Raw genomic sequence first — 15120 nt, forward strand, 5'->3', positions numbered from 1 at the left:
AATCTGAAATGAATTGTATATATAAGTTATTTAATGGGTTTAATATACACGGTAAATAAAAGTGAAAGGAAAGACGTATTTTAAAAAATCTATGCGTCGTACGAATGTTGAAATTTCGAAGGAATTTGATATAGATATCGTTCGCGCGAAATTTGTCCGAGCAAGTCGTATCCCTGATGCGATCTGATCATTACTATTAGGCGGGATTTGCGATTAAACGCAAAATAATGTCGACAAATATTTATCGAAGACACGATCGGCTGGCATTCGAGTGCATTAAACGATGACATCTAAGAATTCACATTTTATTTTGACGTTACAATAATTAGTTACAATAATTACAATAATTACTCATATCTTAATTTATTTATATTATTATAGTTTTATATTTTTTATAGTATTATATTTTTCAAGTTGTATGTACGTAGTTGTCTCGTTGATGTATTATTACATAATATTATTATTTGTCGTTTCTAGTACATGAAAAGGATAATTATGCCGAAATATCTAAAAATTTAAGTAGATATAGATTTGAAAATAATTTTGTTGGATCATAATTACGTAAGAGTATTAAAGTATGACGAGCAATGCTGAAAAAAGTTTTGACATTCTATAGTTCATAACCAGTTTGAATACGTCCTACATAATAATTTTGATAGTCCAATAAAACTATTTTCAGATCTGTAGCTAAATTTTTAAATAAATTATAATAGAGAACGCCTTGATTGGTCGAAGGTTTAGATGTTTCGAATGATACATTATATGTATATTTTTTGTTAAATCAAATTTATTTTAGAAATGATTGCGCGCTGATAACATTCGGACTTTCAACACAATCAGTTTGAAACGTTAATAATCTCCCTTAAATTAGATTAAAAAGAAATAAAGAAAGAAAAAAAGGAAAGAAAATTGCGAAAAATATTACCTTAGCCAGGGTTCAAACTTGAGACTTCTCGACTTTCCGGGGCGAGTGTCTTAGCTAATTAAAAATAAATTTTTAAACACCTCAGTAAAATCATTCTTTCAGTGTGGGTTTTGTAGCAGCATCATTTTTGTTAATTCCTCAGCAATTGTGTATTACATTTACTCATTATATTTATTCGTTATTTGTCCATTTCAATTAGTGCGTTTCTTTTAGTATAGAGTAAATAGATAAATTAATTAATAATTTGTCATCATGCCGTTGCAACCCGTTATTATCGCATTCAGTCCGTTTATCCGTGAACCTGCCGTGCGGCACCGCTTGATAAACGGAGTGCAGTCTGTGTGGGCTTATCATGGGTTGGGATTAACTGCGGTCTTATAATCCGTTTTCTCGCGATAATGCCGCGATATTGCATACGCGGGCGCGCGAGGTGCGTAAATTACGCGCTCCAGATATGAGATTCGATCGCGCAATTCAGCCGTGATCATGCTAATGTTGGACGCGATGCGAATTATGTTTCGCGGAGTCGGAAGGAATGCAGCAGAGATACGGTGCGGGATATAATTAAGCGCATGATAATCAACACTGATTATCGGCCTTATTCGTAGACGGTATATAAGCTGAAAATCTAAGGCGTGCACACGCGAGTACAAAAGTTACAATAAAACTTGATAAAGATCTACTGATGGCAAACGAAAAAATAATAATCGCAAAAATGGAGCGATAAATGTCTCGTGAAATATATTACATTAATTATAATTAAAAATACTTCGGTTTTATGTGAATTATGAATAAATATGATAACTCAAATATAAAAATCATACAGCAACGCGCGATAAAATTATTCTCAAGGTTATTCTCTTATAATGTAGTAATATTACTTTTTTGTTTTCAAAAATATTGTTGAGATAAATCGACTGTGAAAAAGGAAATAAGTGGAACGTTGACGAAATTAAGTGATGTGGCCTGTTTTGTGTGGAAATATCTTGATGTTCAAAGTAGCAAAATGACTATTATTATTATGACGCGTAATACGTTAATTTTATTGGGATGTAATTGAGTGCTCTCTTGTCATATCTAATGACAGGACGAAAGATAGTAATAAGTATACTACGAATTATCGAGACAAAACTTTTTAGCAGTATAAAAAAAATAAATAGAAAGACATTTCTGTTGTAAAGACATTTTTTATTTTTAAAATTGAAAAAAAAAGAGTATCTTTTTAAGTAATTAGATTGACTTAATTTTTCACATGTAAATGTAGAAATGTTTCTCTCCCAAAATTAAAATTAATTTAAAAAAAAAATTGTATAATATTTGTGATAAATATTGGAATTATGTTTTATTCGATAATGAAACAAATGTCGACTTTTTACTTCTTTGCGATAAGCGGCGCCTTTTATTAAAGTAGTAAGTCTTGTTTCGGTAATTGATCACTCGATTGGAATCAACAGATAAATTATGAACATAATGATGATAACGAGGGCAATAGTGAAGGATGAATTTTCTCTTCATAAAGAAAAATTTTCTCGCCACGTATAATAATTATAATTTTCCTTATAATTCTTCTATAATTCTTTAAGATAATTTTTTCTTCTTTTCATAAACATTGAGAACTTAAGAAGCTTTTGTAAAATCCAAAAAATGACGCTATAAAATGGAAGTATTTTTCATTTCATAAAAGAAGCACGAGTTCAATTCCGCAATATTGCGCGGTGTATCGACTAAAAATATAGGAATAGAAAAGCATTTCGAAAAAACAGTAGTAGATATAAAGTCGTAAATCGGATCAGCGGCTTAAAGGTGGTTAAGAAAGTTCTCAACTTCTGATGCGATCCATTTTATCTTAGCTTCCAGGTTTCACTAAATACACGGAAAGCAAAAAGGCGTGAATGACGCGATATTAACGATATAGTCAATATATCGTTCTTGTTGCAATGATAACATGTTATCGGAGTGATACCGTTTAACGACACATTTTATGAATGTGCATGTGTGTGCAAATTACGACTAAGACGTGTTGATTTTGTGAGACGGAAAGTTATGTGACTCAGTCATCGAGTGAGAATAAACGAATCATCATTCACGTGACGTCATCATCGTGTGACGTGCGTAATGTTGAATGTGAGTGTCTAAGTGCGGTCGATATTAGTGTGAGATTTACCTGGGAAAGATGACACTGAAGAAAGAAGCGAAAAAGTCCTTGAAAAAGAGCAAGTCGAGCGTCAAAGCAACAAATTACAATGATGAAAGCGCAAGTGCGACGCAATTGGGACTCACAAAGGAATGCAAGCAAGCGAAACTAGAAGCAGGTGCGCAGAACGTTGGGTATTAATCGCTCTTTGCAAAATTCTTAATATGAAAAGCATTAGCGGAATCTTTGATTAACGTTGCCTTCCATCAAATGTCGGGAAAGTAATTGCTTACGTTAGCTGCGTCTGTATTATCAGAGATCGAACAATATGACGTTGTTAAAGAACTGTCAGAGTATTTCTCGACGAAGATAATTCTAATTGACAATAATCACATCAAAATAAGTTTCTAAATTTTTTTTTAAATAATTTGACATTTTTCTAAAGAATAATAATGATTTCAAGAATAATAATGATTTTAAGTTAAATATTAAAGTAAATAAATTCAGTATTTAGCTCTTAATCTAAATTTATTAAAAATAATAATAAAATTGCAAACAATTTTAGTAAAAATTATAGATTATTTTATTTTGATAAAAATAATTAAAATTACATTTTAATAAACTCACGGACTAAAAATATGTTTAAAGTGGCTCAAAACTGTTTCGATATTATTTAATAGGAATAAAATGTTATTTTTCAACTCTCAAATATATATAATTAAGACCTGAATAGAAAGACGCGTTTTGAATTATTTTGCAATATATAAGATTGAAGAAGGCAGTTTCGATCGTTAATATTGCCATGTGTCTCTCAAGAATCCTTCAGCATCAAGAGATCCTCGTTGAAGGAAACCTCATTGAAGGTTGCGGAGGATGCGGACAATCCAAGCGGGAAGCTCGAACGGCGTTCGTCGTTCCGTCGGAAATTCGGCGCTCTGTTGAAAAGGAGTACCGAGTTACCGGCGGTGATAAACCATAGCCTGCAGCCGATCAGGCGTAGCATGAGCTTTAGCAAAGACCTTCATCGCAGCCATGAGCCCTCAAGGCAGCCCTACAGGACCAGCAGCGTGCAGTGGTACAACAGTCTCAGCACTCTCAGTTCGTTAGCGGAGGATGAGGTCGATGCTGATTGCAAGAGGGCGGGCACCTCCGATGGCAGGGTGACCCAAGTTACCAGAACGCACAGTCTGATGGAGAAGTATCCTGTAAGGATTTATCGCTGTCCTTAAAAAAAAATTTGCGAACGTAAAGTATTTATTAATTCTCTAAAGAATTATTGCGATTAAAAATGTATATCTTGAGTCCGTAATTTTTTCTTATTTTCTGGAAGATATATTTTAAAGGAATACGCGACCGACAGCAAGAATCATCAATAATAATGGGAGGGTAGGATGATATTCGTCACGAACGAATTTTGAAAGATTTTTCTCTTGAGAATTTCTCGAGAAATTTTGAATTTTAAATTGTTAATTTCGAAGTAAACACAAATGTCATAAATAATGAACGTTGCGTGTAGCTCTCGAGAGAATTTAGCAAATGCTATTTAAGGGATATTTATCTATAGTCTGTTCTTATTTCAAGATTATCTTAAAGTATTAAGTTACGATTTCTTTATGACAAGATTGTTCTTAAGATGGTTAAATATAAGAATAGACTGTGAATATCAATTTATAATATTGTAATTATTTATTTTCTTTTGATATTTATTTGTTTTATTTTTTTTTTTGCTCAATTTAAAAAATCATGATAATTTCGAAATCGTCTGATACATTTCACATATCATCGTCTAATCGAAGCATAATTAACAGTTAAACATGATCCTTATCTTCTAGAAACTCGCGAAAGGCATGTTATCCAGGGCTTAGGTCTCGTTAAACTGGCTCGAAGAGATTAACTAGATTCTATTTCATCCACCGGTCTTTATCAGTATCCTGTTAGTCGCCGCGAATTTTTTTCTTCTTTGCTCCGGAGAAGCTATGCTCAATTTAACTTTTTACCGGACTTCGGTATCATCAACTCCTTGTATCATCGGGAATTGATGAAAGACCTGACCATATTTTCACTTAATTATCGAATCAAATTTTCCACTTTTAGGAAACCCCATCTCTCTCTCTCTCTCTCTCTCTCTCTCTCTCTCTCTCTCTTCAATCTCGTGCATATCTTTCTAATATTGTTTTCTATTTTCAATTTTTATTTTTATTTTTATTTTTATCTTTTTATCTTTTTATTTTTTCACAGTATGCTTTTTTTTCTTTTTATAATCAATTTGTATTATTTTGTATTTATGATCATTATTATTTTGTATTGTTTATTAACTACTATCTTGTATTTTAATCATTATCATTTCGAATGCTCATTACGATCAAAGTTGGATTTTCATTGTTTTAAATAATTCAATCCTGAATTACTAATTTATATACTTACATATATACAATACCATATTGTAGTCTTTTTGAAATGCGTGCCGAATTGTTTTTCCGGATTATAAACGCAATTAAAACTACTCTAGTAATCGCAAATTAAATTGGCAAGCAATTTTTAATAATTTGCTACAATCAAGCATCATATTATAAAGATGTTAATGTTGATTTGACTATTAATAAATTTATTGCGAGAAATATTACCTCAGCCGGGAGTTGAACCCGAATTTCTTGGATTTCGTACGAGCATTCTAAGCCATGAGACTATCGAGGCTTTACTAATATTCTTCGCAATAATCGGTACAAGTAAGGAAACAACATCTTTCCTTCAGGTACAACGTAACAAACACATAAACAATATTAAGAATCTGCGTATATTATCCGAAGAAACAATTCGGCACGCATTTCAAAAAGACTACAATATATGCAAGTACATATACAATATAAATTAATAATTGAAGATTGAATTATTTAAAGAAGATCCAGCTTCGATCATAATAGGTATTTTAAATTTCTAGTATTGATTGTGTTTCTCATATATGCGTCTAAAATAAAGATTTTTAATATTGTTTATTATTATTTTGTTTTTCTTTTTATATTCATTTCCATCTTAAATTTTTGTATTTTTCTTATGTTCTTGTCTTAGAGGGCTTGCCTTAGAACAATAATAAACACTGTTATCTCTCTCTCTCTCTCTCTCTCTCTCTCTCTCTCTCTCTCTCTCTCTTAACTTTATTATTTCATAGAGAATAGAGGCATGCATTTGCAAAGTTAGCATTTTGTTGCCAAAATTTCAACGTAATTGATAGAATTCCCTTCGCGAGTCAGAACTATCAGTTATAAATGAAATAAAAATTGTAAAAACGGGGCAATAACTATACAGAGGTAAGGAAAACTTTGACCGGAAGCATGAATCCATGCTGTGCACGAACGAATCGGGACTATCGATTTATATGGCGGGTAAAGCATTGATGATAATTTAAATGATGAGATGATTTTTACTAACGAAAATGATCAATTAGCTCGTCACTATCAAATCATAATTTTATATGAAAATTAGTAGTATAGAAAGTAGGATGATATAAAAGAAATTAAAGTTTGAATACATACTTGTAATTTACTGATAAATAATCTATTATTTTATTCTTAGATCAAGTCTAATTAAAAATCTAATTAATCGAGATTAAAAAGGCGATTAAAATGTAACGTTGCCGATTTACAGTGAATTTAGAGATTGTTTCAAAATTGTTGAACGTCCGCATGAAATACGTTGGCTGCTTTTTGAATTCCGAATTCAACTATTCAAGGCTGATTCAATCGTTTTAGTAAACCAGGATTTCACGAGGAAAGCGTATTCAACGATATCATCGGATTCTAACCGGGACTATTGTTCTGTAGGAATCCAAACACCTGAATCGCGGCTTTTAGGTACAATCAGATCTAAATCTTGCACGCGAAATCGGCTAAGCGTTTAACCCATTTGCATCCGTACCAGTGTCTACGTTTAATATGATACAATCGCGGTCTGCGCACATAGTTTGTAGCGCTGACTTACGCTGTCTTATTGACAACTTGACTTGCGGATTTGGCTGCTGGATGATCTCTGAAAGTGTAACAATTAGACGTTTATGAGATAAACTGACTTTACAATCCAACGAACGGAAATATTTCAAGAATGCTATTAATTTCAAAAATGCTAACACGTAATTATTCACAAATCCACAATTTAATTGACCTAAAACAACCTTATAATTGCCACGATTGGTACGTTGTTCTCTATAGAGAGATTCTCGCGAAAACGCCACACAAACATTTCGGTCGGCAATTTGACGCGAGCAATATAGTCAATCTGTTCGTATTTACGAATGAGATGAGTTGTACATTAGCGGACAATGAATAATTTGCTGTCATTAATGGTTATATATTAATTGACATTTGCGGAGTAAAAGTGTTGCCAAATTATTGCTGATGGTAAAATAAATGTTTAATTTTTGTACGGTTAATCGAAAACGCAATAAGCATCATGTATTTAACAAGATAATAGGCAGTTTTTACGGTGCTTGCTATTTATGTGCAGATAGCTAATAAAAAATTTGAACGCGTAATGAGACTTCCGCTCTCGCTATCCTCCATTCTCTTTCTCTTTTTCTCTTTTTGTTTTGCACTATAAACGCTTTTTCCTCTCGAAAAAACTCATCCTGCTTTCACGTCGAGAATTAATGGTGGCGACGACTGTTGGATGGTGCCAAAGTTTATGAATTTTTTTGTAAATTCTCCTTCTATATATTTATTTTTTCAAATCTTTTTTTTTTTTAGAGAAGAACTTTTCGAAATACACATATATAATGTATATTATAATGTATATTATAAATTTGCGATAATTACGATACGTTGGTATAAATAGAATATGGTACTCATTAAAATTCTTATAAAGAAATAAAAATAGAAAAATAAATAAAGATACACATAGAATGAATCTTATCGATTATTTATTTTTTACAATTGCACCAATCTTACTTGATAACGACTCGTGTTTGCATTGACAATGCAATTTAATGTACTTAAAAACACATGAATTTTTTTTCGAAAGGAGGAGTCTGAATTTAAAGCAAGCTTTTAACTTAATGACTGATTAGATCTTTCTTCCTAATAGAATACAAATCTTAATCTCATCGTGAAAAACGAAAATATGTTCCGAGCATTCTATAAATTTTTTATCGAAATCGGGAAGATCTTACGTGCTGTGACTTTTTGTCATTTTTTTTTTTTTTATCACCTTGTGATGATCAATAGAAGCATTTGTTATATAATATAATAGCGATACGACAGAGATATGAGTTTTATGCGATCTTTCCCGAATGTATCTATACAATCTATTAAATAGGAGCAATCTATTAAATAGGATTTACATGAGATGTTTTGATTTGTTTTGCAGATTACTAATCTTAGACGCAGGGTGAATACTTTGTCACATCCATTGGCACCTCCTTATGGACGGCACAGTGATTATTATTACTCCAATATAGGTGATTATATTGTTTATTATTATTAGAGTAAAACCCCCCCCTATATTATGAGATAGGCGCCTAATATGAGATAGCGGTGTTTCTACTAAACTAATAAACGCTATTTATTGGTTCCATCATTTATTACTCTTGGATTGAAAATTATTTAATAGAAAATTCATTATTAGATCATGTTTATAGTCATTGTAAAACAAGATTTTAGAATTTGGATGTCTTTAAGTTTCATTAAGATAAGCATTTAAATAATAAATCTTGTTTATTATTTAATAAATAAATATTTAGCAATAAATTCTTCATATAGTGATAGAAAAAGGTCGTACTATAATACGAGATATGTTGAATTATCTAATTACAGAAGTTAGATTTGATGATTGTAAAATCATAAGACGTGGAAATCGTAATATGAGATACCCAGAGTATTTCTAATATGAAATAACCCTGTTATAGTGAAAATCGTTGCTAAAATATAAATGTTATTGTACAATAATAAAAAAGATAATCGGAATGAATGTCGAATGTTTATATCTGCGATGATTCCAGCTATCTGAAAAAGAGTTCTGAATATAATCTATTGCATGCTCATTTTTCACGCACGCTGGCTGTATTTGTTTGTACTTTAGAAACATTAAATAAAATTTTTTAACTGCAATACTAATATACTTTGCATTTTACTATCGATTTCTGGGGCATCTTATATTAGAAGCACAATTTTTTGATTTTGCGATTTGCTAATTTTTTCTTTAATTTTCAAAAAAATGGAATTTTATTTACATATATAATTATATATAAAATATAATTACATATATATATATATATATATATATATGTGTATGTATATATAAATGTTATATAATGTTATCTTAAAGCTTATTAAATTTCCTTTAAAATGATCTATTATTTTTTTAAATTCTATCTATAGATTTCTAGCATTTATCCAAATGAACTCAGTATCTCATAATAAGACCTTTTCCTCTACGTAATTATATTATTAATTATATTAAATAAGAGAAATAATTCTATTCGGGCAAAAGATCTTATTGCTTGATAATGTTCATATACATACTTATGAAAGAGATTTACATTTGAATTCTGGTTGAAATAATATTTTTCACAATTAAGCTCTTCGCAATGTTTTAAGATGTTTATTAGCATCATTATTAAATTGATAAACAACATAATTTATAAAAATGAATAACAGAAGAGCTAAGAGTTAAATTTTTCAGTATATTTAGATTCTTAAAAACACATACGTTTCAACCTATTTGTTAGGTCATCCTTAGTGTACATGTCGATAAATTAACGAAAAATTTAATCAAAATCATAAAACGGTTAAATATAATTTCTGTAAATTATAGTTACGTAAAGTAGTGGATTCTATTTCTTCATGTCTGTTTTCAATCGCAACAATGCAATGCATTGCATTGTTTTTTCCGTCTTGTCATCTTCGTAATTACATTCTTCTATTACATCGGTCGCAATTTATCCATAATGATAATAAAATTAATTGAACATGTAGAGTCATTCCGTAAAATTGTGCAAGTACACATTCTGTTATCATGTTTTTTCTACATGTTGAACTGATGCTGACTCTATATTTTCAATTAATTTTATTATCATTACGAAAAAAATGCGACCGATGTAATAGAAGAATGTAACTATGAAGATAACGAGACGGAAAGTATTGCATTGTTGCGACTGAAAACAGATATGAAGAAATAGGTCTATCACTTTACGTAATTATAATTTGCAGAAATTGTATTTAATCGTTTTATGATTTTTATTAAATTTACGTTAATTTATCGACATCGAGGATGATCTGACAAATAAGTCGAAATGTATGTGTTTTTAAGAATTTAAATATATGAAAAATTTGACTCTTAACCCTTTTGTTATTCATTTTTGTTTATTATTATTGAACATAATTTATGATGTCATTTCTAGCTTTAGTTTATAATTGTGTTTCAAATCCGGTAAATCGAATTGGCGCGCAGTTTGTAGAACTAAAAAATGTATTTGCAAATTTGATTTGCAAATATGATAATATTCAATTATCAAAATCCGCTTTGATGCTTTGACTGAAAATAGGATTATTCCTTTGATTTATTTTAGTCTAAAGTTTCATTTATTATACATAATTATTATTGTATTGACTAATAGAGTAGTCAGTTTTGAAAGAAATTATTTACTTGACGTCTTTTCCGACAGATTTTTTTTTTTATATAATTTAACTATATATGTAACAAAAATTATATATTTTACTTATCCTTTTTATTCTATACATTACATTATATGTTACATGTTCAAATCCATTTCCGTAATTTTATCGAGCTTAGAATTCATTGCCCGGCTAATTTCTAGAAAATGATTAATTATTATTGCGAAATATACGCGACGAGATACAAAAATCTTTCAGTACATAGAAGTCAAGTCGAGCAAGCTTAATTTTCTGAATCCTTTTCCAGGATTACACATCCTGCCCTCAGACAAAATTAAGCTTTCTATCCCCTAATAAAATTTATATAAGCGAGACGCAATATACATCGTTCTTTGAAAAAGCTTTTTCCGTTTTATTTTAGATCTAAGCAATCCGCCCTGTGAAGCAAGCAGTCTTCCAGCTTTGAGTCGTGTTGCCATTGACGCATATGATAATGAAACGAAATTATCACTGTAAGTATAATCTTCAATCCTCGTGCGTCTCATCAGCCATGCTCGTTTTCAATAATTAATTGTGACGTTAATAACGATTGAACTACTTACTACTTTACTACTTTCCTATAATATCTAAAAAGAAATTACGAAAGTTATAGATTATTTGTAAAATTTTATATTCTATTATTTTCTTCTCGAAATATTTTTTCTTCTCTCGTTTTCTTAAAAATGCATTACAAATTTATTAGTCTTATTTTAAATTTTTATCTAACAGATATCGAGTTTATTTAAATCCATTTGAAGATTGATTGTCAAAATGACAATTGTCAATCATTTTTTGTTCTTTCCTCTCTCGAATTTATGTATTTTGTGCATCTAAAAGAAAAGGAAAGATTATATCGATTGATTGCTCGCAACTACAGTTGATAAAAATTTGTTGTGATTCCTTTAGTGAACGGGAGAAAAAGAAAAACGTAAAACGTCCGTTGGCTTATACACGAATACTTGTTTCACGAGTGTTTCGATGGCGGGATAATAAATTATAGTTGAAAAGAAGGGCAGAAAGACAGAAGGAGGTCAATAAACCGTTGTCTGTGATAAATCACAGCAAGAACCAAAGAGCAGTGGCGATGGACTCGAAGAACAAAAATAACGAGAAGAAATTGAAAAAATTCACATTAATTCTTTCCAAAACACACGAAATGTTTCATATATTGAATTATATCACATATTTTACGATCCACGTTTCGTTTAAACCGGGTTCACATTTCGATTTTCGAAAATTTCTGTCACACAGATCTCATCGCATTGATTTGATAAAAAAAATTCCTTTGTTCGCACGTACGCGAAACTTTTAAAACTATTGCTCTCCTCCCCTCTTTTCGCCAACAACTCGTCGTTCGCGCAAAATGAATAGCTTTACTGGAAAAGTGTATGTTTCTGCACGTGCAACGGAGTATCGAGATACAGGTTACGAGATCGACGCTTGTATGTACATCGGTAAATCAAGTCCATCGCTCGCTGCAGCAATTTAGTTTGTTCTCTTTAGTTTGTAAAACAAAAGTCCAAATCGCGCGGCACAATGTTACATACTTGCCATTCGTTTCGACATTCTACTAATGCTTTAAGCCTAAAAGTAGGACAGCCAGCGATAATTTATTTTATGATTACAATGTACTCACTTTAAGCGATCTATAATTTGCGGCCAAATTCAAGGTAAAGTTCTACTTAGAATTTTATGTGTCACATATATCCTAAATATAAATACGTATCCTAATGTGTTTTTCATGTTAAACTATTCATAATATTATAAATAGAATTTTGTTCTGAATTTGATCGCGAATTATAGTTCGTAAGTTTTAAGAAAGAAAAACATTCTAAATTTTAAAATATATGAAATACAATATATATATTGCAAATATTTATAATTATGATAATCCAAAATTTTCTAATAGTTCTAATGACTAATCAAATTATTTTATTTTGCATTTACACTTATATACAATTATATTCTTCTGAAATTCTCTGAAAAATTTATTTGTTTTTGTAACTGTAAAATAAATATCACTGTGTAAATAAAATATATATTACAATAATGCTAAAGTCTAATAAATAAAGTCTAATGAATAAAGTTTAAATAAATAAACTTTTGCTTCGATAGTAATCTTTTTATCAATTATTAGACTTTATTCCCTAACATTGAAAATAAGCAAATGGAAACGGAACTATTTAACAACGAAAAGAAGGAAAGATTCCGAGATTCATCAGTATTCTTCTTCTATTTTCCAACCAGCGCCTCACCTCGACTTTCAGTCATTATTCTTTGATATTCCACATGGGTACTCCACCGATACACCCGTATTTCACCGATCGTCGTATTTTGTGTCTGCTCCTGACATTTATTGCCACTAAAATTTAGAAAAAATATATCCTATAGAACAGAGCGATATAGAAAATCGATACTCACCGAACAACTCGATTAATCATGTTAGGTCTTCCTGCTAGTTTCTTATCGCAAAACTAATTTCACAAATACTGTTGCGACAGCTACAAGTATTTATGTTAGATAAGACAATTTTCTTGTTAGAACAATTATATTAATCTCCTAAATGAATTACATACTGCTGTTTATTTCTTTTAATTATAGAATTATCTCAGTTATCTACTTGACAGTATTTTTTTGAAGACCACAAAGAACATAGAAAGAAAGGAAAAGTGATGATTCAGCACTTTCTGAATAATGTAAAGAAACATGCATAGCTTATTTTTATATCAATTTCTCACGCATTGACGAGCAGACTGAAAACATCGTGACCAACATTTCCGTTCTATCTTTTGTGTTTCCTCTTTTTTCTCAACTTTTTTTTCTGAATTTCTGGTTTTACGCCTTTCTGCGAAGAAATAAAAGTAGCCATGAAAGGATAAGCTGTGGAATTTCGTCATGAAATTTCTACGAATGAAACATTCCTTCATCGTCCATCCTAAGACCAGAGCTATTATGATTCTCTGAGTTGGCGCTTTCCTTTGTGAGATGAAGACCTGACCTGATTAATTACTACAAACTGAGCAATGTTTGCAAGGACTGAATTAATCGCGACATTCGAGCCGGTATTCCATCAACGAGAATATTGCTACGGAAAAGTTGCGACGTAACTATTTGGTTTTTCTAGTAAACATCAAATCTTGGAAGGATATCTAGATATTACATATTTCTACATACAGCATTGAAAATTCATATAGGGAAAGTAAGCTTGCAGCAAAATAATAATCCCGATGATAGAATACAACAAAATCAAAACTCATTTCACGATATTTATTAACAAAGAAAAATATTTTAAATTTGTGTAAATAATGCAAACAAAATGTGAGTCTCCGCGATTGTTGTAATGCATAAATTATATACTTATATTTATAAAACGACAAATACAAGCAATTAAAATATATTTGGTAAATGAAATAGAAATAAAAAAGTTATTACGCAGAGATTTTACATTTTTATTTTTAACTTTTTTTATCAGTACATCTTTATTATTTACGAATTGTATTTATAAATATATCGCTATATCAATGTATAATTTACGCACTAACATTAACTATTCATGGAGGTTTACATAGGTATTTTATTTATATAGGATTTATTCTTGGAACCATAAATATTATTTTATTTTAATTTAGAATATTTTGAATCAAATTTTTATCTATTTAAATATAACTGTAATAATATATTTTACGCGTATCACTACGTCTGAAATTCAAATGTAAAGATGCTATCTCTTGCAACGCAAGAGGTATTGAGGAATTTGTATCGGTTTTCTTTGAGGCTACAATAAGGAATGAAAATCCGAGGGTAACTTCGTTGGTGAGAGAAAAACGGAGAGATACTTGTCACTAGTGGCATCAAAATTCTAACAAAATCCGATATCACTTTCCAGAAATCGAGAATCTTTCTATGTTGAGATGAAGTATATTTCAAGTACACTTTTTACTTTGTTATTACGAGAGTATCATGCTATTTCCCAAGATGATTTGCGGTTCACAAATGAATGCTATTTTCCTACGAAATAAAAAATGTAAAACAAAGATTAATATAAATATTTAAATAAAATTAATAAATGTAATGAAAATTATTCTTAATGTAAATATTATTTGAACTTATACTCTCACGATTAAATCTGGAAAATTGGTTTGATTGTTATTGCTCGTATTTGTATTGATATTTCAAACTATATTAAATTACCTTTTTTATTCCTAAATCTGACATTAAGGCCAAAAGATAGCTTATCCAACTAATTCAACGTATTTTTGTTTTATAGAAAAGAGCAACAGGTCAGGAACGGACCGGGGAATTTCAGATCCAGTGTCCGAAAATTATCTCCGCTAGGAAATTTTATCAAACAGCATTTGGTGAGTCCTTTTCTTTTATTTTTTCCTTCAAATTAATTATTTAATTAAATATATATATTTGTT

At 30.3% G+C, this 15120-nt stretch overlaps 1 protein-coding gene across 2 annotated transcripts in view; it reads left to right on the plus strand.

Annotated features, from left to right (window-relative positions):
- Positions 1 to 15120, plus strand: part of LOC108688039 (pleckstrin homology domain-containing family G member 5-like) — a 110918-nt gene that overhangs the window by 4035 nt on the left and 91763 nt on the right. For both annotated transcript variants that reach the window (XM_018194117.1, XM_018194118.1), the window contains exons 2-6: positions 2776 to 3237; positions 3876 to 4264; positions 8415 to 8505; positions 11082 to 11172; positions 14967 to 15057. In XM_018194117.1, the coding sequence (XP_018049606.1) occupies positions 3099 to 3237; positions 3876 to 4264; positions 8415 to 8505; positions 11082 to 11172; positions 14967 to 15057 (801 nt within the window). In that variant the 5' untranslated portion in view covers positions 2776 to 3098. The remainder of the gene's footprint in view (positions 1 to 2775; positions 3238 to 3875; positions 4265 to 8414; positions 8506 to 11081; positions 11173 to 14966; positions 15058 to 15120) is intronic.

Source organism: Atta colombica, unplaced genomic scaffold, assembly GCF_001594045.1.
Source record: "Atta colombica isolate Treedump-2 unplaced genomic scaffold, Acol1.0 scaffold224, whole genome shotgun sequence".
Classification (NCBI taxonomy): Eukaryota; Metazoa; Arthropoda; class Insecta; order Hymenoptera; family Formicidae; genus Atta; species Atta colombica.